The 27802-nt window shown below is 47.8% G+C and overlaps 3 protein-coding genes across 6 annotated transcripts in view; 2 read left to right on the top strand and 1 right to left on the bottom strand.

The window, feature by feature from the left end:
- The window catches only part of PLCD4 (phospholipase C delta 4), a 33297-nt gene extending 29338 nt beyond the window's left edge, over positions 1–3959 (top strand). The window contains exon 16 of the mRNA XM_053402047.1: positions 137–3959. Coding sequence (XP_053258022.1) covers positions 137–240 — 104 coding nt within the window. The 3' untranslated portion in view covers positions 241–3959. The remainder of the gene's footprint in view (positions 1–136) is intronic.
- Positions 3960–5686: 1727 nt separating this feature from the next.
- ZNF142 (zinc finger protein 142) lies at positions 5687–18752 on the bottom strand. Of its 3 annotated transcripts, none has more exons than XM_053402008.1 (10): positions 18669–18752; positions 17988–18075; positions 16991–17301; positions 14823–15536; positions 14021–14266; positions 12669–13481; positions 11586–11763; positions 8252–11462; positions 7397–7502; positions 5687–6426 (listed from the first exon to the last, which is right to left on the bottom strand). In XM_053402008.1, the coding sequence occupies exons 3-10, from the start codon at positions 17250–17252 to the stop codon at positions 5939–5941; spliced, it is 6018 nt and encodes a 2005-aa protein (XP_053257983.1). In that variant the 5' UTR covers positions 17253–17301; positions 17988–18075; positions 18669–18752; the 3' UTR covers positions 5687–5938. The 3 variants fall into 3 exon arrangements, with proteins under 3 accessions (XP_053257983.1, XP_053257977.1, XP_053257982.1); XM_053402002.1 differs by lacking the exon at positions 18669–18752 and adding an exon at positions 18450–18570; XM_053402007.1 differs by lacking the exon at positions 18669–18752 and adding an exon at positions 18450–18570 and having other exon boundaries at positions 17992–18075.
- A 105-nt stretch (positions 18753–18857) lies between these two features.
- LOC128420486 (mitochondrial chaperone BCS1) lies at positions 18858–27773 on the top strand. 2 transcript variants are annotated; one of them, XM_053402034.1, is made up of 8 exons: positions 18858–18965; positions 21418–21794; positions 21942–22081; positions 22699–22893; positions 23609–23672; positions 23883–24052; positions 25278–25395; positions 27341–27773. In XM_053402034.1, exons 2-8 carry the CDS (start codon positions 21475–21477, stop codon positions 27591–27593), a joined length of 1260 nt encoding a protein of 419 aa, XP_053258009.1. In that variant the 5' UTR covers positions 18858–18965; positions 21418–21474; the 3' UTR covers positions 27594–27773. The 2 variants fall into 2 exon arrangements, with proteins under 2 accessions (XP_053258009.1, XP_053257998.1); XM_053402023.1 differs by lacking the exon at positions 18858–18965 and adding an exon at positions 19171–19266.
- Positions 27774–27802: the final 29 nt, after the last annotated feature.

Here is a 27802-nt window from a genome sequence, read left to right as displayed (position 1 = left end):
CCCTGGCCATTGGCCATGCTGGCTGGGGCTAATGGCAGCTGGAGCCCAAGAACATGGTTGGTTACCCTTGGCCTAACTCAACACAAGGCAGCTTCAAACACTGTGTGTGGCTCTTTTGTTTTTGTCTCCCATGCAGGATACCGCCACATCCACCTTCTTTCCAAGGATGGGACAGGGATCCCACCAGCCTCCCTATTTGTCCATATCCGAATCAGGGAGTTGTCAACAGAGAGTGACTAAAGCAACTGTGTCTCCAAATGCAGCTCTTCCCTCTCTGCCCCATTTAGGTTGGAGAATGTGGGGGGAGGGGGAGGGAAGGGGACAAGAGTTGTCTTAAGAATGGATGCCATACCCCACTCCATCTGCCTGCCTCTCTTGTTCCTACACAGCACTGGACTGAAAAGTTACTTTGCACTACTATATATATATATTATTATTATTTTTTCAAAACAAAAACCCAACCCAACAGTTTTGTATCATTTTGCTGCTATTTTTTTAAAGAAAGAATTTAAACTATTGTGATTTGCACAGTTCCCAGACCCTCCTACTATATCTGTCCACTCGTATGGTTCAGTTTTAAAATCTACCTCCGTTGTGCAAAAAGGGTAGGATAGGCTACTGCAGCCGCGAATGGGACCTACCCCAAAGCAGACTTAACGATATTCAAAAGGAAGAGTGAATTTCTTTCAATAACGTCAGCCAACCATCAAGTCTTTCCAAAGGGCTTTGTTTTTCCACCTGTCTTCAAGGGCAACTCTCCTGATCTGGGCCCAGAAGTAGGTCCAGTCTGCTAGCCACCTTTAAAGTAGCATCAGAAGGTGGCTGGTCAAGCTTTTCCTGGATGCTCCTGACAAGATTTGGCAATAACCAAGAGAAGAGAGAAAGGATTCCGGTGTTGACTCTTGTGGCAGCATCTCTTTCTAACTGAGCAAAAGAGACAGGAAGAAGCTAAGCTGTTGGACCACCTGCTCTTTTTCCTTGCAGATTGCATGAGAAAGGGGAAGCCCTGCTCTATTTATTCCCCTTGCCCAATCTGAATGGTACTGAGATACTGCAAGATTTTCCCTTCCTCGTCTCCTAGCTGTAGCCCTCCCGTTACCACCACCCAGTTAGCAGCTAATAGGGTGCTTGTATAAATGGATGTTGCATCGCTTAGCAAACATTTGACAACATGCATCTGGGAAACTGACATCGCACATGGAAAGCCTTCCACAGAGCCGCTAACAATACTTTCCAACGGAGGCAGTTTGCACAGCTAGGTAGAAGCCATCAAATGATGTACAGTGTGTGCCTATGATTATCAGCCCTCAGGGAAAAAGTAGAAAGGACTTATCCCACTGATTCCTTGAAGACTGCCATAAAGATAGAAGGAATGCCAACAACTCCTTTTCTCAGCTCAATAACCATTGGCTTCCTGTCAAGTATGTGTTGGCCAAGGAGCTCTGACAGTCTAATTCTGCCTTTATATAGAAAGATGTTGGCTAGACTCGAATCATCCTCTAAATCAACTCCAAGTAGGAAGTGATAAGATTCTTATAGATGAGCTTGTCTTTTTCTGCATCAGCACTAACAATATTCATACAACTGACTCCTCAGTAAGAATTCTTCCACAGCAGGAATGCCTTGGTATTCTCAAAGCCTCCATAAACATAACGCCTTTTTTCTGATGCAATTAAGATGCTAGCTCCACAAAAATGTGATGAGAACAATGGTCACCAACACAGAACCCACAGGTGACAGTGCATCAACTAGTTCCTATGGTGCTCAAAAAAAGGTCTCAGCAAACATCTCAAAAATCCATAATGTGTAAGAGACTGTTTGAGCTTCTTGTTCAACCCTATTTCATTAGATACCAGGATTGTACATGCTTTTGGTGTCCTCCTCCCCCTAATGATTGGGGGGAGGGCTGGGCTATCTGTACCATTTGTTGTCCTCCTTGTCTGTTCTCTTAGTCATGTGGTAGTCATTTTCTGTTATGCCACATTCCTACAGCAGCCATTTTGTGACTGGTACCCGCAGCACTTCCTCAAGAAATGTACCCAGTGGCACAATTCTTATTACTGTTATTATTAATTAATTTTGTATCCCGCCCTTCATCCAAAAATCCCAGGGCAGTTCACAATAGAAAAATACAAAATGAGAATACAAACTGCATAATAAAACGTAAACAAAAGCAAACCATTAACTCCCCTCCCACAAATACATTTAAAAGGCTACAGAATGTTAATCACTTGAATGCCTGGTTGAAGAGAAATGTTTTCACCTGGCACCTAGGTTCCAGGTGGCCTTCCCTGGGGAGAGCATTTCACAAACAGGGAGCCACCACAGAAAACGCCTGTTCTTATGTTGACACCCTATTGACCTCTTGTGGAGGCACACAAAGAAAGGCCTCAGATTATGATCACATTGTTTGGGTAGGTTCATGTGGGGAGGGGCAGTCCTTGAGGTATTGCAGTCTTCAGCCGTTTAGGGCTTTATAGGTCAATACCAGCACTTAGAATTGGGCCTGGAAACTAATTGGCAGCCACTGCAGTCAAGCCAGGATTGATGTAATATGCTCAACCTGCTTTGCCCCAGTGAGCAACCTGGCTGCCAAATCCTGCATCAGCTAAAGTTTCCGAACCATCTTCAGAGGCAGCCCTACATATAATGCGTTGCAATAAACTAACCTATAGGTTATCAGAGCATAGATGACAGAAGTTAGGCTATCCCTGCCCAGATAGGGGCATAGGGGTAGGGCCATCAGTCCAAGCTGATGGAAGGCATTCTGGGTTGCTCAGGCCACCTGAGCCTCAAGCGACAGCAAAGGACCCTGAAGTACCCCCAAGCTATGTATCTGCTTCTTCAGAGGCAGTGTAACCCCATCAAGAACCTCCCATCCATCCAGTCTAGGGAATCACCTACTAACAGTGATTCAATCTTAGGTGGATTAAGCTTCAGTTTGTTTGCTCCCATCCAGTCCATTACCAAGGCAAAACAACAAGGTTGCTTGCCCCTATAGCCAAGGCTCAGCTCCTTACCATTTAGTCTGATCTTGCAGTAGGTATACTCCAGTGCTTTTGTGCTCTAGCAATTTCAGTTGTTAAATTATCCAGTCACACAAAATAGTGCATGTACAACTTCCACATAGCAGCCACAGGCTTCTGCCTCTGATAGGCAACCCTTTTGGGTGGAATGATTTTTGCTGGGAAGCAGAAATAGCAGATAGAACTACAGAGGCCTGCTGGTTGAAAAATCAAAAGACAGGATAACTCACCGCAACTCTAAGGTAGCCAAGAGAAGAGGAATTTGATACTATAAAAGCTGCCTCCATCTTAAGTCTAAATGGGCTAGAGCAGTGAGGCAGCCAATGTGGTGGCTGCTGAACTACAACTCCCATTATCCTTTACCATTAGCCAGGTTGACCAGGGATGATGGGAGTTGTAGTCCCTCATCATTTGAAGTACACCCTGTATGCACCCCACTGGAGGCCAGTTGGACTTTGCCAGTCCCAGATCAGGGCTAGCATGATGCCCTCAATGCTGGACTCCAACTCCTAGCATACCTGGCCACTGAACATGCTATCTGCTGATGATGATGGGAGATGTTGTTCAACTATATCTGTAAAGTGCCATGTTGGCTGCCCTTGGGCTAGAGTCTCACAGAACAGAAACCTAATTCATGTGGAAACAGCACTTTGGCTGTGACGGATGTGACACAGTTACCTGCAAGCTAGCTTGCCTGTTTACAGCATGCCTATGCATCCAGTCAGCTTGTCTTGTTCCCTAGCCACAACCCTCCTACTTGTACATCTTTGTTTAACTCAGGTATGTTTACAGATGCAATATATGTCTAAAAATATCTATAGCAATGCATGGAATGTCATTTACTTCCCTAATACTTCGGCCTCCTTTGTAAAGGGCCGAAACCCTACATATGCAAATTGGTTTTATCAAAATAATAAAAAGACAAGTTAAAAATGGTCTGAAATTCCCTGTTGCAAAATGTGCCTAGAATACTGGGAGTTTCAAACACTGCAAAGCGGGGAGCTGAGGAGACATACAGTTCTGCCATGGGGTGATTTATGCACATTTTCACGGCTTCATTTCATTGCACAATTTAGATTTTGGCTAATTGAAGGTTGGGAATAAAGATTAAAACACAGGGGAAAATGAAGAGCTATAGAAAAGAAGCAAAGAAGTCCTATGTTGTCCAGCATCCCATTTCCCATGAGAAATGAGAAATCCACAAGCAAAACATGAGCATGTAGGAACAAAAAAGCAATGTTTAAGACTACCACAGCAGTAGAAATCCACCTTAAATTTGCAATTCTTAGGAAATGGCAGTACCTACTCAATTTTCTGTTAGAAGACATCCATTCCATGACATAATTAAAGCTGCAAAGCCTTTCATAAATGTTGTGGGCTACAGAAAAAGAGGAAACACAAACCCCTGGAGTTTACCATAATATGAGGAAGACTGGGCTTAGCTGAGTTTCCAAAGAAGAGGACATCTTTCATTCACAGCAACCATATGCATATACAGGAACAAGAGGGAGCCTCTCTTTTTGCGCATCACACACTCACACTCAAAACACAGCTCTTGGAGTAGCAGCTCAAACTAGGAGGCAAAGGATGACTCCAGGTCCTGGTGCCAGTTCTGTTGCCCAGAATGAATATTTCTGGTCTCAAACACATCATTTATGGGGAAATAAAGGATGGGCGAGTGTCTGATCTGTGCATATCACAGTGGACACTAGAGTTAGTAAAAACACATGAAATTTAAAAAGTGGACAAGTATGCCATGACCTTATTGCTCAAAATTTTTTACAACACTCAGTGTTCTGCAGCCTCAGCACCTAACTTGACTTTCAGCAAAAGCGAACGCACACGTCATGAACAATCTTCATAGGAAACACTGCAGGGGGGGAAAGTACGTGAACCTGAAAGGCAAGGCTTAGTGTAGTAAAGCTGCCCAGAAAGGCTTGCAGCACAGTACTACGATGTCAAAAATCAATTAAGTGCAGCTATAAACTCACTTTGTCATAAGGGTTTCCAAGACAGCAACCTGCTAAGTGCTCCTGGCCCGTCATAAAGAGGCTTTATCAAATGCTCTCATCATTTGCAAGCTAGAACAAACTGATTACTTCCAAGTAAGATTGACATGTGTCCCTGCACTCCCTAGAGGAAAGGAAGAAAATGCCAAGCCTCTCCCACTAAAGCCACTGGCAAGAAGTAAGTACAAGACCTTCCATGCTAATTTTGAAATTCCTGCAAGCAGAAAGCAGCTCTTGCAAATTAGCACTGTCCGATTAAAATGAACATCATTCCACAGTAACACAAATGTCTGGGGCAAAAAACGGTAAAGGACTCCTGGATGGTTAAGTCCAGGTGGATATGAAAGAAGTAACTTCATTTTTAAATGCATCAGGCAGAAGGGTGGTAGCACAAAAATGTACTTTGTGCATCACAAAGCTCTGTCCTGAGGTGCTTGGATGCAACTTTCAGCAGGGAAGACCATTTCCCAATAGTGCAGACTTATTAGAAAACATGGGACCTTATGAGTAACTATTCTCATACCAAGACCCTTCTTCAGAAGCCAGGCTCAATCCTCCCTCCCAACTTCTATAAAGTATTGTTTCTCCCAGCACTCACCCTTCACCTTGACTGCCCTATTGGGCAAAGCAAAGAATTCAACACCATCAAAATTGCAAAGAAAGCTGGAGATCCCTTTTATACAGTCACATATTTTACATCCCATGTACAGATATGACTATAAAACATACATAATGGCGTACGCCTGACCTAGAGAGGCCAGTGTTTGCCCTAGCGGGCTTGAAACAGCTTGGATGGGCACATTGTGTGCTTCCAGGCTGAGGGCTTCCACCCACTTCCAGTTCATGGAAACCACAGCAAAGTGTCGTCTCAATGTGCAAAGTCCATTTCCCCCCAGCTTTGACTTAGCCATGCGGTGACACCTGGGCCTCGATCACCTCTGGGTGCTTGGAGGGGGGAATCTCCAGCTGAGCATCATGTAGGTGGACAGGAAGTGTACTAGGGTCCTTGCCCACCCCTTTGCTGAGATCCCCCTCTGTCCCGCCCTGCTCAGGGTGGTGCCTCTGCAGATGCTTGATCACTTGGAACTTCTGCTTGGCTTTGTAGCTGCAGTAGCGGCAGAAGAAAGGGTGCTCGTTGGTGTGCGTGAGATAGTGATGCCGCAAGCCGGCTGCCCACCGGAAACCCCGGTAGCAGACGTTGCAGACATACGGCTTTTCCTCGCTGTGCTTCTTCAGGTGCGTCTTGAGGAGGAAGCGAGTCTTAAAGGCCTTCCCGCACTGCTCGCAGATGAAAGAGCGGGCCTCGCGGTGGCGCGTCTCCTTGTGGATGCGCAGGGCATCGGCACGGTTGGTGCAGTACTCGCACTCGTCACACTGATATGGCTTGATCCCTGTGTAGAAAGCACAGAGCAACACACTGGAAGCAGGTGGGAGATGCCAGACCATCAAAACCAAACCACAGCCCATGTATCTTCCACCTCAACAGTGCTCAACATTGCCACTCATCCATGTTCTGCAGGAAGGTGCATGCCCTGGCGAAAGGAGTGTCCCCAAATCTCCACCCAGTACTGCAGCCTCATATGTTGGCCTTGAACTATGGCTACAAAAATACCCCAAATTCTAATGAAAACTCTTTCAGCAACCCAAATGCTGCCAGGCAGAAATGCTCTCAAATGGAAATAAGCGGTTGTATCAGACTCAGAGCAGACCTATTAAATCAATGGACATGGCTAACTTAAGCCTGTTGATTTCAATGGGTATACTCTAAGCACGGCCCAAGTTTCATCAGTGTGGCATTCAGTGCATTATTAACCAGAAGGATTGGAGGTGGAACAATGAAAGCAAGAGTGCCATTCAGCCTGCAAGGGTCCAACAATTGCTCCCAGGCACAGGCATGAAAATGGTAAGGGCTAAACTTGTTAACGTGTAAGGCATGCCTGCGGTGAGATACGTATTTCAAAAATTGATGCGTACCAACACTTCCAAAAGCTACAGTCAGTTCTTTACTCTGATATCCCCACCCAAAATAGATGCACTGGTGGACCAGCACCATCTCACAAGGGACAATATTCTGTCTAGTTCTTCATAGAACAGGCTGCTGCCACATTTCTTCAAGACTCTACAGATCACCGTGCCTACTCTCATAAGTCCAATTGTGATGAAAGAAATCTCTATCAAATCTGGACCATGCCAACTGTTTGTCTCTGCATACAGCTTTTGGAAGGCTACAAGAGGTTCTGCTCTTCACATCATGTGAACAAAACACATGGCCCTGCAAGGCTTTATCCCCCAAGAGGGACAGAGGATGCCCTTTCTAGCTCCTGAGTTCCCAAGACCTCCATATGCCAGTGAAGCACTTGCCTGTATGCTTTGTCATGTGGTACTTCAGTTGATTCACCCACTTGCACTTGTAGCCACATTCCGGGCAAAGGTACTTCCTCTCCTCCTTGTGTATGCGCATGTGATACTGGGAAGAGAGAGGGAGACAAATGGGAGGGGGGTCACACATGTGGGACACCAACTTCACAAGTGGTTTAATCCAGTTACTTGATTGGAACATTATTATATGAACCCAGGAAGACTAAACAGTGAGACAAATGTTTCACAGGTACCCTGGGCTCCTTTGGGAGGAAGGGCAGGATATAAACTGAATAAAGAAAAAAATAATTCACCCAGTGGATCAGTGGTCCTAGCAGGCAACCTGGATGATAGACCTCTTGCATGAGGACAGAGAGGGAATACTACGGGCAGTAAGGCACTGAAAAGTCACAGTAACAAAGGCCAGACTTAACACACTGCATCTGAGGCACTCCTTAGTTTTGTGTTTTGTTTTTGTTTTTCATTTCCACCTTTCTAAATGCATGCAGGAGAGGGGCAAGACTGGCTGAAGCATAAGAGAGAGTTGTAAGATTTCAAGAGAGGAGGAAGAGACCAGAATCACAGACTGGAAGCAGCCAGTCTAGCTGAGCTGGAAAAACCCCCAGATAGCAACAGATGTTTCATATGGTCTGTCACTGAAAGGCGATCTTACTGGATAGGTTTTGCCTCCACTGGTGGCAATTAAATCTTATAACAGGAAATTAAAACCAGAACAAATGAAGCTAAAGTTAAGTCCCTCCGAAAGGGAAAACAGGTAGGTACATATTGGGCAGGGAGTGGACAAATCAGGCAAGGCAATCATTATTAACCATCATCCTGAGCATGGACGGCTCTCACCTTGAGGCGCGAAGGATCAGCGCAGGCGTACTGGCACAGGTGGCACTTGTAAGGCTTCTCCCCGGTGTGGATGCGGATGTGCCACGTGATCTTCTGCTTGTTCTTGGTGGCGTACTCGCAGTCGGAGCACTTGTAGATGCGGGTGCCACCGTGGCCCTTCACGTGGTGGTCCAGGACCAGCTGGTGGCAGCAGCCGAAGTCGCAGAAGGAGCACCTGAGCGGCCTCTCGCTGGCCGCGGGGGGCTCATGGGCCTCCAAGTAGTGGCTCACCAGCTGCTGCCGCTCCTTGGCCGCGTAGCTGCAGATGTCGCAGCGGTGGCTGAAGTGCAGCTTCTTGTGCTCCTCCAGCTCCTCGCGGGTGGCCAGCGTGGCCTTGCAGGTGGTGCACTCCAGGTGCGGGTGCTGCTTCTGGACATGGCACTTGAGTGTGGCCTCACTATGGCAGACGAAGGCGCAGCGAGGGCAGGCGTAGGAGACCTTCTCCTCGTGCTGGCGCAAGGCATGCTGCTTGAGGGCCGTCTCCGAGCTGAAGCGGGCTTGGCAGTGGGCGCAGGCAAAGTTCAGCTCCCCCTGGTGGCAACTGTTGACATGGCGGGTGATGTCGTTCTGGATGTAGCCGCTGTAGTCGCAGAGCGGGCAGAAGTGGGTGGGCTTCTTCTCGTGGACCCGCAGGCGGTGGATGCGCAGCTTGGAGTTGGTGCCGAAAGTCTGGCCGCAGGTGGGGCAGGCGATGCGGCCCACGCCCGTGTGCAAGGACTGGTGGGCATCCAGCCGGTAGCGCCGGGTAGTGCTGAACTCGCAGTAAGGGCACTTGTGGGGCTTCACGCCCTCGTGCTTGATGCGCACGTGCTGGCGCAGGCAGCGCACCTGCTTGCAGGTGAAGTCGCACTGGCGGCAGGCCAGCTGCGGCCGGCTGCTGTAGTACTTGCGGTGGAGTTTGCGGTGCAGTCGGAGAGCTGCCGCAGCCTTGGAGGTGAAGGGGCACAGCGTGCAGCGGAACTCGCCCAGCTTCAGGCAGCCCCGCTTCTTGTGGGTCTTCAGGGCACGCTCCTGGTGGCACGTGAAGGGGCAGGAGGGGCAGGAGAAGTGCCGCTTCTTGTGTGTGGCCACAGGGCGGGGACAGCTTGCTCCCGCTGGCTCATTGGCCCGACCCATCTCCTTACAGATGATTTGTCCATTTGCTTGCTGATCTCCGCCCTCTGAGTCCGCCGTGCGCTTGGTCCTTTCTAGCAGCTGGGTGGGATGAGCTTCAACGTGCCCCTCCAACTGGTGGATCTTAACGGCCCTCTTGGAACGGAACGGCTTAGAGCACAACGGGCAGCAGAACTGCTCTGAGCCACGGCAGCCGTCCTCTACGTGGGAGCGGATGGTGGACACCCGCGAACAGGCAAAAGAACAGGCTTTGCAGTGGAACTTGCTCTGCTCCACATAGTATTTCTCTAAGGGATTGCTAGCTGTGTCAGCGGTAGCTCCTGGCAACTGTTCTTCTACCATGGTTTCAGGGACATCCTGAGATGGCTTCTCTTGCAAACTGATGGCCAAGGACTGTGTGTTGGGAAGGACAGCGGCCGTAGACTCAGCATTCACAGGCCTCGGTTCTGCATCCCAGGAAGCCTTTTGAAGCTCGCTCACCTCCTCGTCCGGGGTTCCTGTCCCATTCTTCTTAGCCTCCGCTATTTCCAGGCTCTTGCCATTGGGCTGTACCGCAGCAGGCTGGTCTAAGCAGGCTGCTTTCCCGCCAGTCTTCTTCACGAGGGCCGGACATTTCTTAAGGAGGTGGGTATTCAGGCCTCTCTGCTGCTTGAAAGTGGCCCCACACTCCTGGCACACCAAGGGGCATTTCCTGCCCTGACAGCCAGCTTTGCAGTGCACCAGCATTGACTTCTCCTTCCTGGTGATGTAAGAGCATTTCTCGCACTTGAAGACGCGGCTCTCAGACTGAACCACCAACATCTGCACCCTGCCTTCCAGGACCAGGGTTTCCGCTTGCTCCTTGTCCTGCCTCCTTAGAGCTTTCAGCACAGATTCTGAATCGGAGCCTTCTTCAGAGGGAGGAAGCATATCTTCCGGGGCAAGGAGAGTCTCATGGCCTGTAACAGGTTGAAGAGAATCTTGCTTTGACCCCTTTGGCCAAGCTTCCTGTATACTGGGTTCTTTGCACCCCAATCCCTGCTCAAGTTCAGAGTCCCGCCCATCACCCTTACTGTCCCCCAGATCCTGCTGAGCATCTTTTTTGTTCTCTTCAACAGTCCTTGACCCAGCACCTTTCTCCAGCTCCATCTCTCTGTCCTCATGGACCTCTGCCTCCTCCTCAAAGTCAGGGATGTCGTCAAGAGCAGATTCACTGTCCTCCAGGAGGAGGGAGTCCTTGGAACCTAATGCTTCATAGGCAGATTCCACCTCCTTACAATTCTGGGCCGCCCCACTGTCTGGCATTGCTGCGGGCATCTCCTCAACCAGCTGCTCTGGGTCAGAGCTGCACAGGGTCTCCAGATGCAGCGTGCAAGTCGGAAGGGGCTTCCCAATACTGTCCGATTCCCCTGAGCCCTTAGGAAAGGCTTTGGTTGAGAGTTCCTCTGAAGGGGCTGCATCTGTCTTACTATGGTCTTGCTCTCCCACCACTTCCTCTCTCCCGGTCTCAGCATTGCCTTCACTCCCAAAGAGAGACATGATGAAAGTCTCCTGGGGGCCATCCTCCTCCTGGACCTCTGAAACAAGGGCCTTGGTTTTGTCATGCCTCCTGGAGAGGGAGGGACTGGGCTCAGCATGGAGGGTCATGGCCAGGTTGTAACTGAGCAGCACCTCCGTCGAGGTGACCTCCAGCTCCTTGCTGGCATAGTTCTCCTGCCAGCCCTTGTCACCGGGCACATAGCCGTGGACCTTGCGCTTGTGGAAGAAAAGGCTGGTATTGCTGAAGGTGCGGTAAGGGCACAGGGCACAACGGAACTCCCTCTGCTTGGTGTGCTTGCAGTTCTCGTGGTTGAGCAGGGCTTGCTTGTATTTGGTCTGGTAGCTGCAGTACTGACACTGGAAGACGGGAGACTGGTAGTTCTGGGAGTGTTTCGCTTGCATGTGCTTCTGCAGCTCATACTTGCGCTTGCAAGCAAAGCCACACACCTCGCAGATCAAGGACTTGCCCTGGTGGCGCAGCTTGTGGCTGCTCAGCTGGTCGGCCCGGTGGCAGCGGTAGGAACACTGGTTACACTGATACCTGGTTGCACACAAAACAAGAGTGGGTCAAGGCCGTGGAAGGAGAAAGGCCTCAGCTCTGCATACGGATTACTTCCTGATACAGGAAACAAGCCAGGGGAAGGGGAAGGGGGTCTCTCAGTACCTCAGATCTCCCGTGTGCTTCCGCATGTGAACATTCAGGTAGTGCTTCCACTTTGTCACATAGCCACACTCGGTGCACATGTAGTTCTTGTCGTCAGAGTGGGTCAGCATATGCTTGGAAAGGTAGCTCACGTCTCGGCAAGTGAAGTCGCACAGCTGGCATTTGTGAGGCTTCTCTCCTAAAGTCACAGAGCAAACTGGAAGCTGTAGATTGACAGTCCTGCCTGCAGTGCCCCTTGAGGGCAGCAGATTTTCAATTTAAAATGAGGCCCTACTTTGCCCTGCCCCACAAAAAACCCCAAAATAAATGGTAGCACTTCCTTCCCACAGCATATTGCTTTACTGTCACTGCATATGGATGCCGCCCAGGTTTTAACCATGTGTGGCACTGCCCTCAAGTAAGCATTAACAAGCAACAAGCATGCCTTCCCACAGTGCAAGTGTAGAGGTGAGTGGCAATGATCCCATTGGCTAAGCAGCAATCCCTGCCTCTTTCTCACTCCAAAGCGGGGAGGAAAGCTAGGGCTGCTTGGCCGCTGCATCACCATGGCACTGCAAGTGCCTTCGCCATGCAGGGCCACAAACTGGAAAGTCCTTCTCCGCGTTTCTGCCCTTTGCTTGCCAGACCTTCCTGATCTGGAGGGGCTTGCTGGGAGGTTGGGGTGGGCAGGTAAATGCAACAGTGCTCTAAGCGCCTTCACCTAGCTGCATCCAAGGCTGCTAGCTGGGAAAAGGAAAGGCTGGGGGGAAATTGCAACTAAAATGGGGAATGGGCTGCCAAAAATTGCAAACTCCAACAAAAGTCTAGTCAGGGAATCTAACTTTCTACTGAAGACTGTTGAACTCTATAACCAGAACTGAAATTCTGTTATCAGACTAAAGTTCGGAAATCTGGCAAATATGCCTAAATTTTACTAAAGAATCTCAATCCCTTTCCAGTACAGAATCTAGGTCTTTCAACAAGAGGTGTGGGGCAGAACCTGGCCCCAGAAGGCCAGGATTTTGTACAGGAAGAACAAGTCTAACCTAAGCTGACACGTTCCAGAGCTTCCCTAGGAGTCCCCATGCAGGGAAGCAAACTTGCCTGTGTGGAGCAGCATGTGGCGGATGAGGACCCTCTTGTGTGCCGTGGCAAAGTTGCACTCGGTGCACTTGTGGATCTTCTCACTGGCGTGCATCTTGCCCACGTGGTCGTGGAATTCCACAGAGTTGAATGTGGCAAAGGGGCAGAAGCTGCACTGGAGCTGCTCGCTCCCCGGGTGGCCTTGCTTCTTATGCTTGCGGAAGACGTGCTTGTTGGAGCAGATGAAGTCGCACTGCTGGCAGTGGAAGGCGTAGTGCGTCTTGCGATGCGCTTCCATGACCTCCGCGGTGGGGAAGAGCAGGGAGCAGGCATAGTACTTGCACTCCACCGCTTTGATGTAGTGCGCCTCCCTGACATGCCGCAGGAAGTCCTTGCGGTCCTCGGTGCAGTAGCTGCAGTCGGCCTGGAAGCAGCTCAGCTGCTTGGGCTCTGCCTTGTGGGTCTTCAGGTGCTCCTTGAGGGCATGGCTGAGCTTGAATGTCTCCTTGCACACAGGACAGGAGTAGACGTCCGAGTAGAAGTTGGAGATGTCCTCGTGCATGCTGGCCATGTGCCTGTTGAGGGCATTCTTCTCTACAGAGCTGTAGTGGCACAGTGGGCAGCGGTGGGCCTTCTCCCCGTTCTCACGCATCATGTGGATCTTCAGCTTGCTCTTGCTGGTGAAGAACTTCTGGCAGTTTGGGCACTGCAGCCTGGGGTCAGGGAAGTGGAGGTGAAGGTGTTCCACCAGGTGAGTCCGCTTCTTGAAGCAACGCTTGCACTCCGGACACATGTGGGTCTTGAACAGGTATTTGGAGTCCTCAACCGCACCTTCTGCAATGAGAGAAGCATGCCTTAAGTGCAGAGGAATGAATAAAAGGGCCTTTGGTCATGCTCCAGAAGTCTATTTTGCCTGCCTCTCATCTCTAGCAATAACAGTTGCTCCGAACTGCAATCTCTTCCCATGTTCTCTCTACCCTACAATAAAAATTTATTGCAATGGCCTATAACAATAGAGGGTTTTTTTTACAGATATAAAATTTATCTAAAAACCCCACCCTATGCTTAAGAGCTTCTAGTAGGTCAGGAGATTTAGGGATAATTGGGAATCAGTTAGCACCCACTGGAGAATAGCCATTGCATTCAATGCTCCAAGAAAAGAAAGCATCACAAATAGATTTCCAAGCAGAAGTGGGAACTAATGTGTGAAGTAGTTTGCCTCTGAACTCAGGAAAGAAAACAACCAGTTCAGGCAGGGAGACCCTCTTCAAATATAGGGCATGCTGTAATATGCCTGTGCATTTGCTGTTTGGCAAAGCTTTTCTAAGAAATGCCAGAAACTGTACTGCTCGCAAATGAATGCAAGTCTCTACCTTTGATCAGCTGAGCCTTAGTTCTTTTAGAAGATGCTTTCTTCTCAAAGCTCTCCTTCACCACCACCACCACCACCTCCTCCTCCTCCTGAAATTCATCCCCTGTGTCTTCCTTGGGTCCTGAGTCCTCAGGAGGCACATGACTGCTACCAACATGTGCCCCCAGGCCAGGCTCCATTTCAGTCACATCCCAACCACTCCGAACTTCCAAGCAATTCTCAGCCTTGCTTAGTGGTTCTTCCCTTCCTTGGAAAGAAAATGAAATATAAACCAGGGACTCCATTTTTTTATAGAGAAAAGGCTTGAGGTGAGCAAATGATAACATGCAAATAAATGCATATTGAGAACCAGGCAAAGGGAAGTAGAACAGAAACTAGAAAAGAGGGTTAAAAGTAAGACACATAAAAAGTGGAAATAAGACCTTCATGGTTTGACAGAGAGGAGGATTAAACTTTGGGCGTTTTCAAAGGGAGAGCTGCTCTCGGCTACTGCATTCCCCCAACTTTCCCACCGTTTCAAATCTCTTTCCCTGCCATGGTTCACCATTCAGAATCTACCACCATTTTTTCATGCTATAATTTTCCACATCCACAAATAATATCATTCCACAAAGCCAGCTGACTAACGGAGCTTCACCCCTTTACCTCTGCCTATGGCGCTGTCTCTAAGTGAAGTGGAAGCTGTCACAAGTGAGTTAAGAGATCCCTAGGATCCAGTGGGTTTTTTAAGAAGTAGGTGGCTGGCATCACTCCAAAGCATTCCCCCTTCTGCCCACCCTAGTCTCTTCCTCAGCCCCAAGTACCTGATGTTAGAAGCAGATGATGGGCGAGCCGCTTCCCCACTATGGCAGTGAAGCTGTGCTCAGTGCTCTCAGCAACTGCTCCCGTCTCCAGCGCTGCCTCCACATCCTGCTGTGTGGGCTCCTGCAGATGGCTGTGTCGGTGCTGCCCAAACTGCTTGGTGTTGCCGCTGATGAAGTCACAGTGCCTACAGTGAAACGGGAAGTGGCTTCTGCGGTGAAGGTCCATGTCCTCTCGACTTCGGAACAAGAGCGAGCAGCCACGGTAGGTGCAGGTGACTGGGCACACCTGGTGGACATGCCGCAGGTGCCCCCGGAGTTGCTTGCGATCCTCCGAGCTGAAATGACAGCCTTCTTCAAAGCACACTTGGGGACCTGTAGGTTTTTGGTGGTCCCTGAAATGCTCCTTCAGCTCAGTGGGCAAGGCAAACTCTACCTGGCAAACAGGGCACAAGAGGGGATCGGTACAGAATTCAGGGTCCTGCCTGCTTGTATCCAGCAAGCCCTGCGCTTGTGCCTCGTGGACTGCCGACTGCTCTCCAGAGACAGCCAGGCTCTGGCTTGTAAGGCCCAGTGGTAGCTCTTGGAGCTGAGGGATGCTTGCAAGTTGTCCTCTGGGAAGCTCAATGCACTGATGCTGGGAAAGCAGGCCCGGGTCAGAGAAGCTCTGCCCACACCGTTCGCAGAAATAGAGCTCCACAACTTTGACCAAGACCTCTGTAAGGAGATATTTAAAAAACAGCTGAGAATAAGGTAGAAAAAAATCCACACACACACTTACCTTACGTTTCAGTTCAAATTTCGTCCAAGGCAAAAATTACTAAAAATTGTGTCAGCTTACAGGCAAGGATTCTCCAAAGCTCTGTCACAGCCATCAGCATAAAGGTGGTGAGTCATCTATAAGAACTGTTATCAGAACACAGGATTCAATTCAAATGGGTTGGAGCGGGGGGGGGGAGGGGGGACGGGACTCTCCATGCTTCAGGTGTCTAGAACTACACCCAAACATTTTCACGGGAAAAGATCACCAGTTTTGATTTGAAGGGGGGCAATGGTAGGACCAGTGCTTATTTTTCAAACATGTCCCTTACTATCCTGTCTCAGTGTGTACCACCTATATGAATCTTGCCTCTTAAATTCCTTTACAAGATCACTGTAAAAGACATCTGAAGGCAGCCCTGTTTAGGGAAGTTTTTAATATTTAATGCTGTACTGTTTTTAACACTTGATTGGGAGCCGCCCAGAGTGGCTGGGGAAACTCAGCCAGATGGGCGGGGTATAAAGAATAAATTATTATTATTATGCCAATCACTCCCTTGTAAGCTTCCAACTCCTCAACACCTAAGCCCCCTTCCCACATGCCACCACCTAAACATCCCTGTAAGTGGTGTCTTCTCCTTCATTAAACATCCTACCCTACTTTGCTGTAAATATGGTACCCTGCAAATCCTATGCTCTTGATGTGTCAAAACTGCAGACCTCAAAGAACATAGTAAGGCCTCTGGTCCTTATATTCCACAGCATTAGTCCAATACTTATCACCATGACATTGAAGGGTAGCTCCCATAAGCAGCTTTATGAAGGTGCAGCAAACAGATCCACAGTAAGCTTCATGTCTATTGCAAGCTCAGCAATATCCCATCAGATACAATGAAAATAAATCCCTGCCTCCTCCTATTAGGCAAATACACCTTGCACCTTTTCCATCTCAGCTGCTCACAGTACCTCAAGCAAATCTAGCCACAGTCATAGCTTATCTTGGTGACTTGCTGGACAATTGATAATAACAAGGACCCAGGAACCCCGATCAGAACACAATCTCCATTCTCTCCACTCCTAGAACAGATAACAGAATATGGCGGATATCCCTTCTCCCAGATAACAGATGTACAAACCTCACCCTCATTATTTCTTGCATTTATTTGCTGCTGACTACTTAAAATGTCTCAAAGCAACTTACAATTACAGAATACAGCATCAGGTGCAGAAAAGCCAGGCTTTCTTTCACAGGTCTCTTGGCCTTTTGTACCATACCTAAGATCCTAAGGCTTCTTTCTGCTGCTCTTTAGAATACAAATGCTACACGACAGAAACCACTCACACTAAAAGTTGACAGTGACAAAGTGGTTCACTCTTACATGGTTACGAAGACCTATCAGGGCACAACATACCTGTAGTGCTGCCAGGATTGCTGAGGGACATGCTGCTAGTCACGGCTTCTACAAATATTTCAACACCAGCAGTTTCTGTTCCTACCACAGAAGCCTCTGTTAAAAGCAAGCTTTGTCCCACCACTAAGTTCTCACTGGAGATGCCATGGTTGTTCTCATTTCCTGCATCTGTTGAGCCGGGTAGCAAGAGCTCCTGGCATAGTGCGTTCATCTTGTCTCCTCCCACAGGTTCCGTTGTAACTGCTCCTGTGCTCATTGTCATTCACTCCTCAGTGTAGCCTTGCACCATGACATAAAGTGGGGTACAGCTCCTGTCAAAAACATAGCAAGAAAATTGTACCATTGCTTTCCTGAAGAGAAGCAACCAATGATTAAGTTTTTCAAAATAAATGAGTATGGGGTGGTTTTGTAATGCCCAATATTAACTATTTCTACGATTAACAAAACTTCCAGAAAAAATGAAGAGCACTGCCCATTTAGAATTAAAAGTCCTGTCAGCTTCTGCCAAACTTTCGCCCACTGTTGTTCCCCTGTAAATGGTATTTAGAAACATGATATCCCTGTACCTAGAGGCAAAATATAGCCATCACACCTAGAAGCCACTAATAGCCTTATTGTCTGTGAATTTGTCTAGCTCCCTTTTTAAAGTAACACGAACTAGTGGCTACCACTATATATTGTGGCAGTGAGTTCCATACCTTAATTACACACTGTATAAAGAAGTCCTTCCTTCTGTATATCCTGAATCTCCTATCCTTCAGCTCCGTTAGATGACCCCAGGCTCCAGTATTAGGAGGGAAGGAGAAAAGTATGGTTCTGTTTGCCTTCTCTACACCATGCATCGTTTTATACACATCTTACCATATCCCCTCTCCTGCATGTTTTTGGATAGCAGCTGGCAAGTGATCCTAACTAGCTGGGGTAAAGCAGCCCTGCAGGAATCTAGCAACCTGACTGGGTGGTGAAGCGGGCTTTAAGACAATGAGGCTGAACTTACACACCCGGTTTCCTCTCCTCCTCCTGGTGGGCTTCTTCTGCAGCCGTTCAGGCTCCCAGTGCCAGGCGTGGGCCATATTTACTGCTCTCTGAAGTGCAAGGGAAGAGAAAGAGAGAGAAAAACACGGCTATTTTAAGGGAAAGGATGAACGAGGATGCCTGAGGCAGAATGGCCAGTAACCAACTCCAGGGCTCAGCTTAGCCCTGTGGGGGCCCCTTTCTTTTCAGGCCACGACCCGCCCGCCCCAACCCCATTACAAAGCACACATACAACAGCATTAGAGGGCCAATGAGTCTCTGGGAGCACCTTTTGCCTTCCTTGCATCCCTGTGAGACATAGCTGTCAACGTTTCCCTTTTTTTAAGGGAAATTCCCTTATTCCGAATAGCATTCCTCGCAAGAAAAGGGAAAAGTTGACAGCTATGCTGTGAGAGTCTTGGTGGGCCCACCCAAGTCAACTCACCACCGGGCACCTCCTTCCCTTTCCCTCTTTGGCTTGCTTGCCCACCGCCTTCCTAGGCCAACGAGGAGCCCCACAGCCCCTCCCCAATTAAAACAAAACAAAAGCTCTTCCTTTCACTTCTCCCCCCCCCCCAGGAAGAGCGAGACTCATCCCCCTCCCCCCTTTGTGCCGCCCAGAGCCCGCTCCCACCCCGCAACTCTATGGTAACTGCTGAATGACGTTCCAGGACCAGAGGCGGCACCATAAAGGGAAGCTTTCCAGAGCGACTTCCAGGGATTGCCGTAACCGCTTTAAAGGGGTTAATCTTCACCTCGCAATCCAGAACCCAGGCAGGCAGGCAAATGGTTGGGTTGGCGCGACCGCGAAGGAAAAAATATAGACACGTAACGCTCCCTCAGGGACCATAGAGTGCCGGAAAACGCGTCCGCTCTGCTGTCACATATAAGCACAGGAAATGCCGACTTCGGTCCAACTTCCGCCTTCTGAAGCTGGGGGTTATCGTAGAGATAGAAAAAGGTGAGAGTTGCATACTACCCTTATCGTAACTTCTGATTTAGGATCGAATTCTTGTCCCTACTGCAAGATAGAGGATTCACCCCGAAGATGTCAAAACAACTGTCATTATGCATTTGTAGAGAATCAACATCAAAGGATATTTATGCTAATATACATTTATAAGTTTATACATTTACAGTATAAGTTTACTGTAACGTTTTTCATATCTCTATATCTAGGGGGACGATGGAGTAGAGAAAAGAATTGTTTCCGGTCAAAAGAACCATAGAGAAAAGCAAGGCAAGAGAGGCGCTACCCGGAGGTGAGGTCTTTAATGCGTGGAGAGCGTGTTCCACTCTGCGGGTGTTGTTCCTTTAAGCCGGGCGTGTGGAAGGGGGCACGAAGGAAAGGACCTTCTTGATGCTATGGGGGCGATTAAGTGCTGCAAGAGAAAAGGGCGGCGGGTTCAGACGATTCTCCTTTCGAGACAGGAAATTGAGCCTGAGACCATCATTTCAGCCGGGAATCAGTTCCATTGGACTCAATGGGACTTAACCCCATAGAGAGGTTTCCTCCTCAGCATCGCACCCCTTTTAAAAGTGTGGAGAAAAGTATTATAAATCTTCCTATCTCTAGTCGTGGTAGGCAAATGTTTGCAGACCAGCAACCAACATTTGGGCTGTGGCTGACTTTCCAAAAAGACACACACACAAGTAATGAAATTGTTCAGAGAGCATCTTTTCAGTTTCTACTTTCCACAAATGCTATTGGAAATAAACATCAAGCTCCACAGAGCAGACAAAATGCTAACTCACAAACAGAAGAAATTCAAAGTGATTATGAGCTGCAAAACATGATTGATCTACTATTTGGTGCCCATGTATTTGGCAGAGTAACTAGTTGCCGAGTTATGTTTCTCAAATACCGGTAACTAGCTTTCTGGGCCACACAACAAGCTACTTTTGAGTGACCTTTCAAAATTTGATTGTGGTAGCATGGGGAGGAGGTCTGCCCAAGAAATCAAAAACTTCATTGGGCATGCCTAAGCATTTGAGCTAGAAAGGGGCAGTCCAAATTGAGCAACTTCCGTATGATAAAGAACTACAATGGTGGGGGTGGGGGGGAACGTTAGTTCAGGGAAAAAAACAGGTAAAGGGGACCATGTTATATAAAATTATGCATGATGTGGAGAAAGCAAATAGAATTCCTAGTTAAGAAGACTCCTTCCCCATTCAGTTCAATTCAAAGTATAAAGTGTTTATTGTGTTTAAGAGAAGCATAAACACCCTAGCTACATAAACTTTTAAGAGATGCTGGTACATCATGAACTATTCTACTATACAGTCAAATCTTGGTTCCCAAACACCTCCGTTACCATACGCTTTGGCTTCCAAATGCTGAAAACCTGAAAGTAAATGTTCCGGTTTTTGAACGTTTTTTGGAACCCAAACGTCTGACACGGCTTCCACTCGAGTGCAAGAAGCTCTTGCAACCAATCGGAAGCCATACCTCGGTTATCGAACATTTCAGAAGTTGAACGGTCTTCCAGAATGGATTATGTTCGACAACCAAGGTTTGACTAATTAGAAGTAAAACTTTACCATACTAGCTCCGTCTCCGCCACTTCCCACACTGTGGAATGAAAACATACACCGTCATGTAACATAAAACAATCCCATGACTGCAAGCACGGAGCAAGAATCCTAACGAGCTCAGCATGCTATAGGGAACCACACAGCATGTAACCTTCAGCTTCTCTGCTGGTACCTTGCACCAAGCAAAACCTCTTCTCAGTGAATACCTCATACTCCTGCCAATGCTGCTGCAGCCTTGGCTTTATACCCATCTCTGCACATACACACATTAGAGAAAGAGAAGATGAATGAGTGACGCTCCAGGCATTTAGCCTTCGACTATTTTAAGCCACCCAGTGAAGCTGGTGTGCTAACTTAACAGAATGGGGAATGGGCTGCTGAAGACATGGCCCAAGCACAGAGTGCAATTTCACCAATTTTTCCAGATTACACCAACAAAAGCAAGCTAGGGAATATCCAGATTGCTTTGCAATCTTTCAAACTACTATAGAGAGGGAAGCTGAATTTGTAAGTATGTATGCATAATTACTTGTATTCTGGTTTTCCAGTGGGGAGGGATCTGCCATGGTATTTATTTTGCTAAAATAAGGTAGCATGGAAGAGGCTAAAGCAGGTGTGGTGAGACTTTGTCTCTCCAGATGTTGCTGAACTCCAGCTAGCATCAGCCCCAGCAAGCATGGCCAATGGCCAGGGAAGGAGTTGTAGTTCAGCAACATCTGGAGGGTCAAAGTTCCCCACACCTGGGTTAAAGAGAATTTGTCAATAGAGCTTGTCTTCTGGAAGAAGTAATTAGGTGAGCAATATACTTGCAACCCATATCTTCATAATTAATTTGTTGGTTTTTTCTCTTCCTCTCCATGTGTTGTTATGGTGTTTAGAAGAAATGCTGCTGGGAATGCCTCTTTAGCACTGGCGTTATTTCCCCGCCCACAACAATGCCCTTTTCTGACTTTGTCTCGGCCCTGAAGGACAATCCATACTTCGGAGCAGGCTTTGGCCTGGTGGGTGTAGGTACAGCCTTGGCCCTGGCCCGTAAAGGGGCACAGCTTGGCTTGGTGGCTTTCAGGCGGCATTGTATGATCACCCTAGAGGTGCCAAGCAAGGACAAGAGTTACCACTGGCTGCTGAGCTGGATCTCTCACCATGCAAAGCACACCCAGCACCTGAGCGTGGAGACCTCATACCTGCAACATGAGAGTGGCCGTATCAGTACCAAGTTTGACTTTATCCCCAGCCCTGGGAACCATTTCATTTGGTAAGTGAGGCCATGGAATGTCTTTGGGATGGGCAGAAGTATTGCAAGGCTAATAAGGAAGTGGTGGTCATGAATATTGCACGCTTGCTTGTCCAGTTGTCTCCCCACCACCAGTTCCTGTTCACATGTTCCCTGCTCTGCTTCCAGGTATAAAAGGAAGTGGATCCGCATAGAACGGAACCGGGAGAAACAAATGATTGACCTGCATACGGGCACCCCCTGGGAATCTGTCACCTTCACAGCAATCGGTAGCAACCGAGAAGTTTTCTTCAACATCCTGCAGGAAGGTACAATAGCACTCCTTGGTTGTAGGCTGGCAAGGGTGGGTAATACATTTAATGATGATGTTGGCGCTAGGGATGAATAGATCAGTCTATTTCTGGGCCCAGGTTTGTTTTACATGTGTTCTTTAGTAAGTCCATTCCATCCTGTTTCTGCATTAATCTGCAATTTAAAAAAAATAAATATGCAAAAAATCATGTTTAAATACATACCTAAATATATTTTTATGAAGTAGCTACAATTGTAGCTCATTGTATGGATTTCTAAATGTATTTTATTCCAAATTATGCATTTTTCATGGCTTTGGGCATTTTTTTAACTGAAAACTGTATTTCAAAATTTAGAGAAGGCCAAAGTCTGATGGCTAGTTATGTTCCGTTCTGCACCTGATTCCAGGAGGTAGAAATTATATCACTCTGCATCAGAATTCACAGAACTCCGGTTCCTTAAGTACCCCTACTTAGAGCTGGGGCTACCCTCCAAATTGACACATTCTCTTTGGTGATGCTTCCTTGCTTCTTGGTTATATTTAGCAGACAGGCGATTTCTCTCTTCCTCCTTCCCATCTGTATCCAGATGTGCAGTTAGCCGCCTTTCCTCAGCTTTGTTCCTTTCTCTGCAGCCAAAGAATTGGCTCTGAGGCAGCAAGAAGGAAAGACGGTCATGTACACAGCCATGGGGGCTGAATGGCGGCCATTTGGTTTCCCACGACGTCGGCGTCTGCTCACCTCTGTAGTGCTCGAGAAAGGAGTGTCCGAGAGAATTGTGCAGGATGTGAAAGAGTTCACTGGTAACCCCAAGTGGTACATTGATCGAGGTGAGTTTACTTTTCAGGGAACGACATTCAGATACCCTCACAACCTGAGCTTTTCCTTTATGAGCTAAATTAAGGCAGGTGGGATGCCACTTACGGAGCCAGCATATCCCATTATTTAGCCCAGATTATCATTCTCAATGCCCTCTGCTATTGCACACAAAGGCATCTCTGCTGCCATCAGCATCCCTGTCATTTCCAACCTGTCTACGCCTTCTTCCTGCTTTGGACTCCCAACTGTGATGATGCCTCTCTCTTCTTATGAGTGCAGCGGGAAGCCTCTTCTAACCTCATTGCAGTCTCTACAACAGCCCCTGCATAGTCCCAGTCCTTGAGAATTAGGAACTATCCCTTACTTTCCTACGAGAGAGACTGTCCTGGCTAGTCTCTGCACAGCCAAGTGCTGATAAACCAAATGTTTACTAAGTTTCTTGCATTTGCCACAATATTTTGTATCAACTGTTTGCCAAGTTGCTTAAAGTAGTGCTTTTGCTCAGGATGCCCTAAACCTTTAGAGTGGCAAGAAATTGGGTACTGTGTCAGGGCCCTGTGCAATATATTTCTTTCTCAGCAGCTGGAATTGGCCACTATGGGGTGAGCTCAAGGAATCATCAATCAGCTCATTCTTATTCTTGGGTGTGATGATGGTAGCTCAGATTTCATAGGAAGTTGGAATAGGCTGAGTTTTCTGCCTTTTGACTAGCCTCTTTGTCTGTAGGAATCCCCTATCGGAGAGGATACCTGCTATACGGGCCCCCAGGTTGTGGAAAGAGCAGTTTCATGTGAGTACCATGTCCTCAGCTTTCCTTTAAAAAAAAAAAACTCTTTTCTCAAAGGAGTTGACCATGGATACAGTCTCTGAGGGTACCTCCCTGGACACCTTGTGTAGCTCCTGGTCAGGAATCACTCCCCTCCAGCTTACCCTGTTTATCTTTGCATATGGTGTTGTCATAGTTTTCTTCAGCGGAAACATTGTCCTCTGTCTATCACAGCACAGCTCTTGCTGGAGAACTTCAGTACAGCATCTGTCTCCTGAGCCTGAGCGACCGCAGCCTTGCTGATGATCGTCTTAACCACCTCCTGAGCGTAGCTCCTCAACAGAGCATCATCCTCCTGGAGGACGTGGACGCTGCTTTCGTCAGTCGGGATCTTGCTGCCGAAAGTGAGTGACAGGCAGATGGCGCCTCCCCACTCTTTTGTTCCAGGCTGCCCTTTTCTGCTGCCTCTGACTGAGCTGGGACCAAGCGTTCATCACCCCTGTGTTGTAACTCTGTGGAGGCATCCTGATTAAGTGCTGCACCACAGCAACTTCCCCAAGCTAACTGTTCATTCAGAGTGGGGGGAATGAGAGCTGAATAGTAGCTCCTTCCTCCAAGCTGCACTTTGCAATGGGATTCGGGTTGCTGACCTGGTGCTGACAAAGAGGGGTCAATAACTCAGGACACCAATGTCTTTTGGAAAATGTCTTCCCTTACGAACCTACCCAGACCCTTCGATTTTTTATCCTCCTACTAATGCCCACTCTGAGGGAGGTCTGGAGTGTGGTGACAAGGAAGAGGGTGTTCCAGTCAGGGCTCCCCACTTGTGGAATGCTCTTCACAGTGGGGTCCTCCTGGGGCCATCATTAAAATTCTTTTGGCACCAGGTAAAAACTTAACTCAGGTATTTGACAGATGGTGGTGATTTGCTGGATATGCTTTGTTGCCAAGTTTCCCCCCCTGCTGCTTTACTGTGTCTGTTCTCTGGATTTTTGTACAGTTTCTTTTTAATTGCAACGTATTGCTTTCTTTTCTTCTTATTGAGTTTTTTTTTTTTTTTTTTTTTGCTTTATGTCTTTAAAATTTTGTGAGTTACTTCGATACTTTTTACGTAGCAAGCTACCAATAGATTGAATAAATATAATGATAAATAATTATCTGCAGGCTTTAATGTGACACCTATTCCAAATCAGTTATCCATATACAAAGAGAGACTTGAAACAAGACAGGCGCTTGGGGACAGGTTTACATCTTTTGCATTGTGGAAGAGATTCGCCAGCAGAGATCCTAGAGGCACTTCTTTTTGCCAGCCTTCTTTTGACATAGGATCCTGACTGTTTATTCTCCTGCTTTCTATCGATTTGCATTTTGCCACCAGGTGGCATGATTTTCTCTGACCCTTCATGTATCTATTTGGACAGCAGTGTGTCAGGAACATTTCGCAAACCACTGCACATCAGGCAGGGAGCATAAAGCTGGTACTACTGTAACATAAGACCACAACAGTGGGATTGTTGCCCTTCCCCTGGAAGGCTATAAACCTAGACAGAATTTGGGCAGCCCTTGGTCACAACTGTACCTATAGTGTCTCCCTCTGAGCTGTCTCTGTGCCTCTGTGTTTCCCTCCAGACCCCAGCGCATACCAAGGCATGGGACGCCTGACTTTCAGTGGCCTTCTCAACGCATTGGATGGTGTGGCTTCCTCCGAAGCAAGGATCGTATTCATGACCACCAACTATGTGGACAGGTCAGAAGCATTGCACAGAAAATGGGGGCAGATAGAGAGGTTGTTAGCTGCAGAAGATAACCTTTTGCTTGGGAATGATCATTTAATGGCACCCAAGGAAGGTAGTGGCTGATAGGCTGGAGTCTACAGTGGTTTAGTATTCTACATTCCTCTAGCAGCTAAATCAAAAGTGTTGTAACAGAAGTAGGAAGGGGAAAGGGGGAGGGGAAGGAGACGATGTAGCAACAACTGACAGTCCCATAGAGAAATTCCTTCATCACCTTCCCCTCACAACATGAAGTCCCACACTGGTGACGCATTGAAACCACCAGCCGGCATGTGGTGAGGACACTAACACCATGATAACCTCGCCCAACCCATTCCACTCAACCCTCTCACATTCGGTGCCAAAGCATGCCACGAGGAGAAGTTAGGTATCCCCTGAGGCAGGTTTTTGAATCCCTCAGTAGCTGAAACAGAGACAGGAGCAGGACTGTTGTTTTGCCAGGGAAACAGCTACACACACACACACACACACACAGACACACACAGAGGAAGGACCAGTATTCCAGCAAATCAGCCTACTTCACCGCTCAGTGGCTGGGAGGAAGCCTGCAAATGGAGTCCCTCTGGTGGTAGGCCACATCGATCCAAAGGGTTCACTTCCCTTGGTGGGACCAAGGATTCCTCAAGTAACACAGTGCCTAAGATGTCTCCATTGGTGTTTTTGAGGTGAAGACAAGCTAGTGGTGGAGGAGAGTTTTGTTTTGTCTGCATTTTCAAGCAAGCTAGCCAAATTTGTACCTCCCAAACGAATTCACAATTATCCTTCAGCTTCCCCACTCCTCCAAATTTTGCAATACAGTCCTTGGTTCCCAAAATGCATTAAGATTATTTTTTTTTAGGAGGAAATGCATTTAGAGATGCATACCCTGTGATAAATACTATTTAAATATGCATTTATAATAAAATGCATTTTTAAATACGAATTTTTGTATGGATTTTTTAAATTAAAAAAATACAGATCTTAAAGTGGAAAAGCAACAGAGCAGACTTAACACCTGTAACACTTTGGACATGGACCCCAAATAAACTGATCCGTCCATCCCTAGCTCACACAAGGCAACTCCATGAGCTTCCTTGTAACTCAGTCAAGAAGGAGATTGCAGTGAGTAACAGAGGAGGGCAGTTTGTGTCCCACCCCTTGGAAATGCTGTCTTTATGAGGCAAAGTCTGCCTTTCTGGGGACCAGCTGGTAACTATTTTAAGTATAAAAAGGAGGAAGGCAGCAGGAATTAAGACACACTTCCTGTTCCAGAAGATGATACTATAGGAGAAGACGGAAGAGAATCTTATCTTGGGGCTCTTGTAGTCTCCAAGACCTGTGACACATCCTCCCCCACAAGCACAGGACTCTGCCAGCCATGTAAGCCTGGTGCTGAAGGAGTCATGTGCAGGGTAGAAGAGCAAATGCTCAGCAGACAGGGCCAGCCAGTTAAAACTGGCTGGGTAAGGCTTTGGGTAACGCTGGGGTCATGCTTACTAGGGAGTGGTCTGGGGTATATATACATATGGACTTCTGCCTCCTTTGGTCATGCTGGTTTGCAGCATTTAACACAGAAGCTGAAGATCTGGTTCTGTCCTTGTTTACTGTTCCTGGTTCCATGCAGGCTCCTCTGAGATTGTAGGAGGGGATGGGTAACTTGGCAGGTATGGAGAAAGAGGAGCATGATGGGTGAGTGCAGCAAGACGTGGGTGTAGTTAAATTACAAGGCACTGTTACTTTATATTCTTTTAGAGAGTAGCTCAAAAAAATAAAGGGGAGAGCAGATTCCCCTAGCCCTGTATCTTCTTGGGGTTGGAGAGAGAACAAGGAGATGATACCCAAGTGAGAGGAGCATAGAGAACCATATTTCCCATCTGAGCATTTGCTGAGCCTCATTTGTCTTCTCCTCTTTCCCTGCAGGCTCGATCCAGCCCTAGTTCGCCCTGGCCGGGTGGACCTGAAGCAGTACGTGGGGTACTGCTCAGAGTGGCAGCTCGGGCACATGTTCCAGAGGTTCTACCCAGACCAGCCAGCAGCTGCGGCCGAGGAGTTTGCCAAACAGGCCGTGTCTGCCTCTGATCGGATCAGTGCCGCACAAGTCCAAGGCCACTTCATGCTATACAAGGCGGATCCGGACGCAGCCCTTAAGAACGTGCAAGCTCTTATATCCTGACGTTGAACAAGCCCCGAGACCGCTTTGCATATGGCTTCCCCAGGAAAAGGGTTGTTTGCATGCATGGATTTGTTTAGGCGGGATGAGATAATCATGAGGATGATGCCATCCACATGTCCACCTCAGTGAGGCCACCTTTTTGTAAAGAAAATAAAGAGCGACCCAACATAACTCCTACAATGCAACTCTTGAAAATGAATAAATGTGAA

The sequence above is a fragment of the Podarcis raffonei genome, chromosome 1, assembly GCF_027172205.1.
Source record: "Podarcis raffonei isolate rPodRaf1 chromosome 1, rPodRaf1.pri, whole genome shotgun sequence".
NCBI lineage: Eukaryota > Metazoa > Chordata > Lepidosauria > Squamata > Lacertidae > Podarcis > Podarcis raffonei.
Note: the sequence above shows the minus strand (reverse complement) of the source record. Positions and strands in the feature narration are given on the sequence as shown.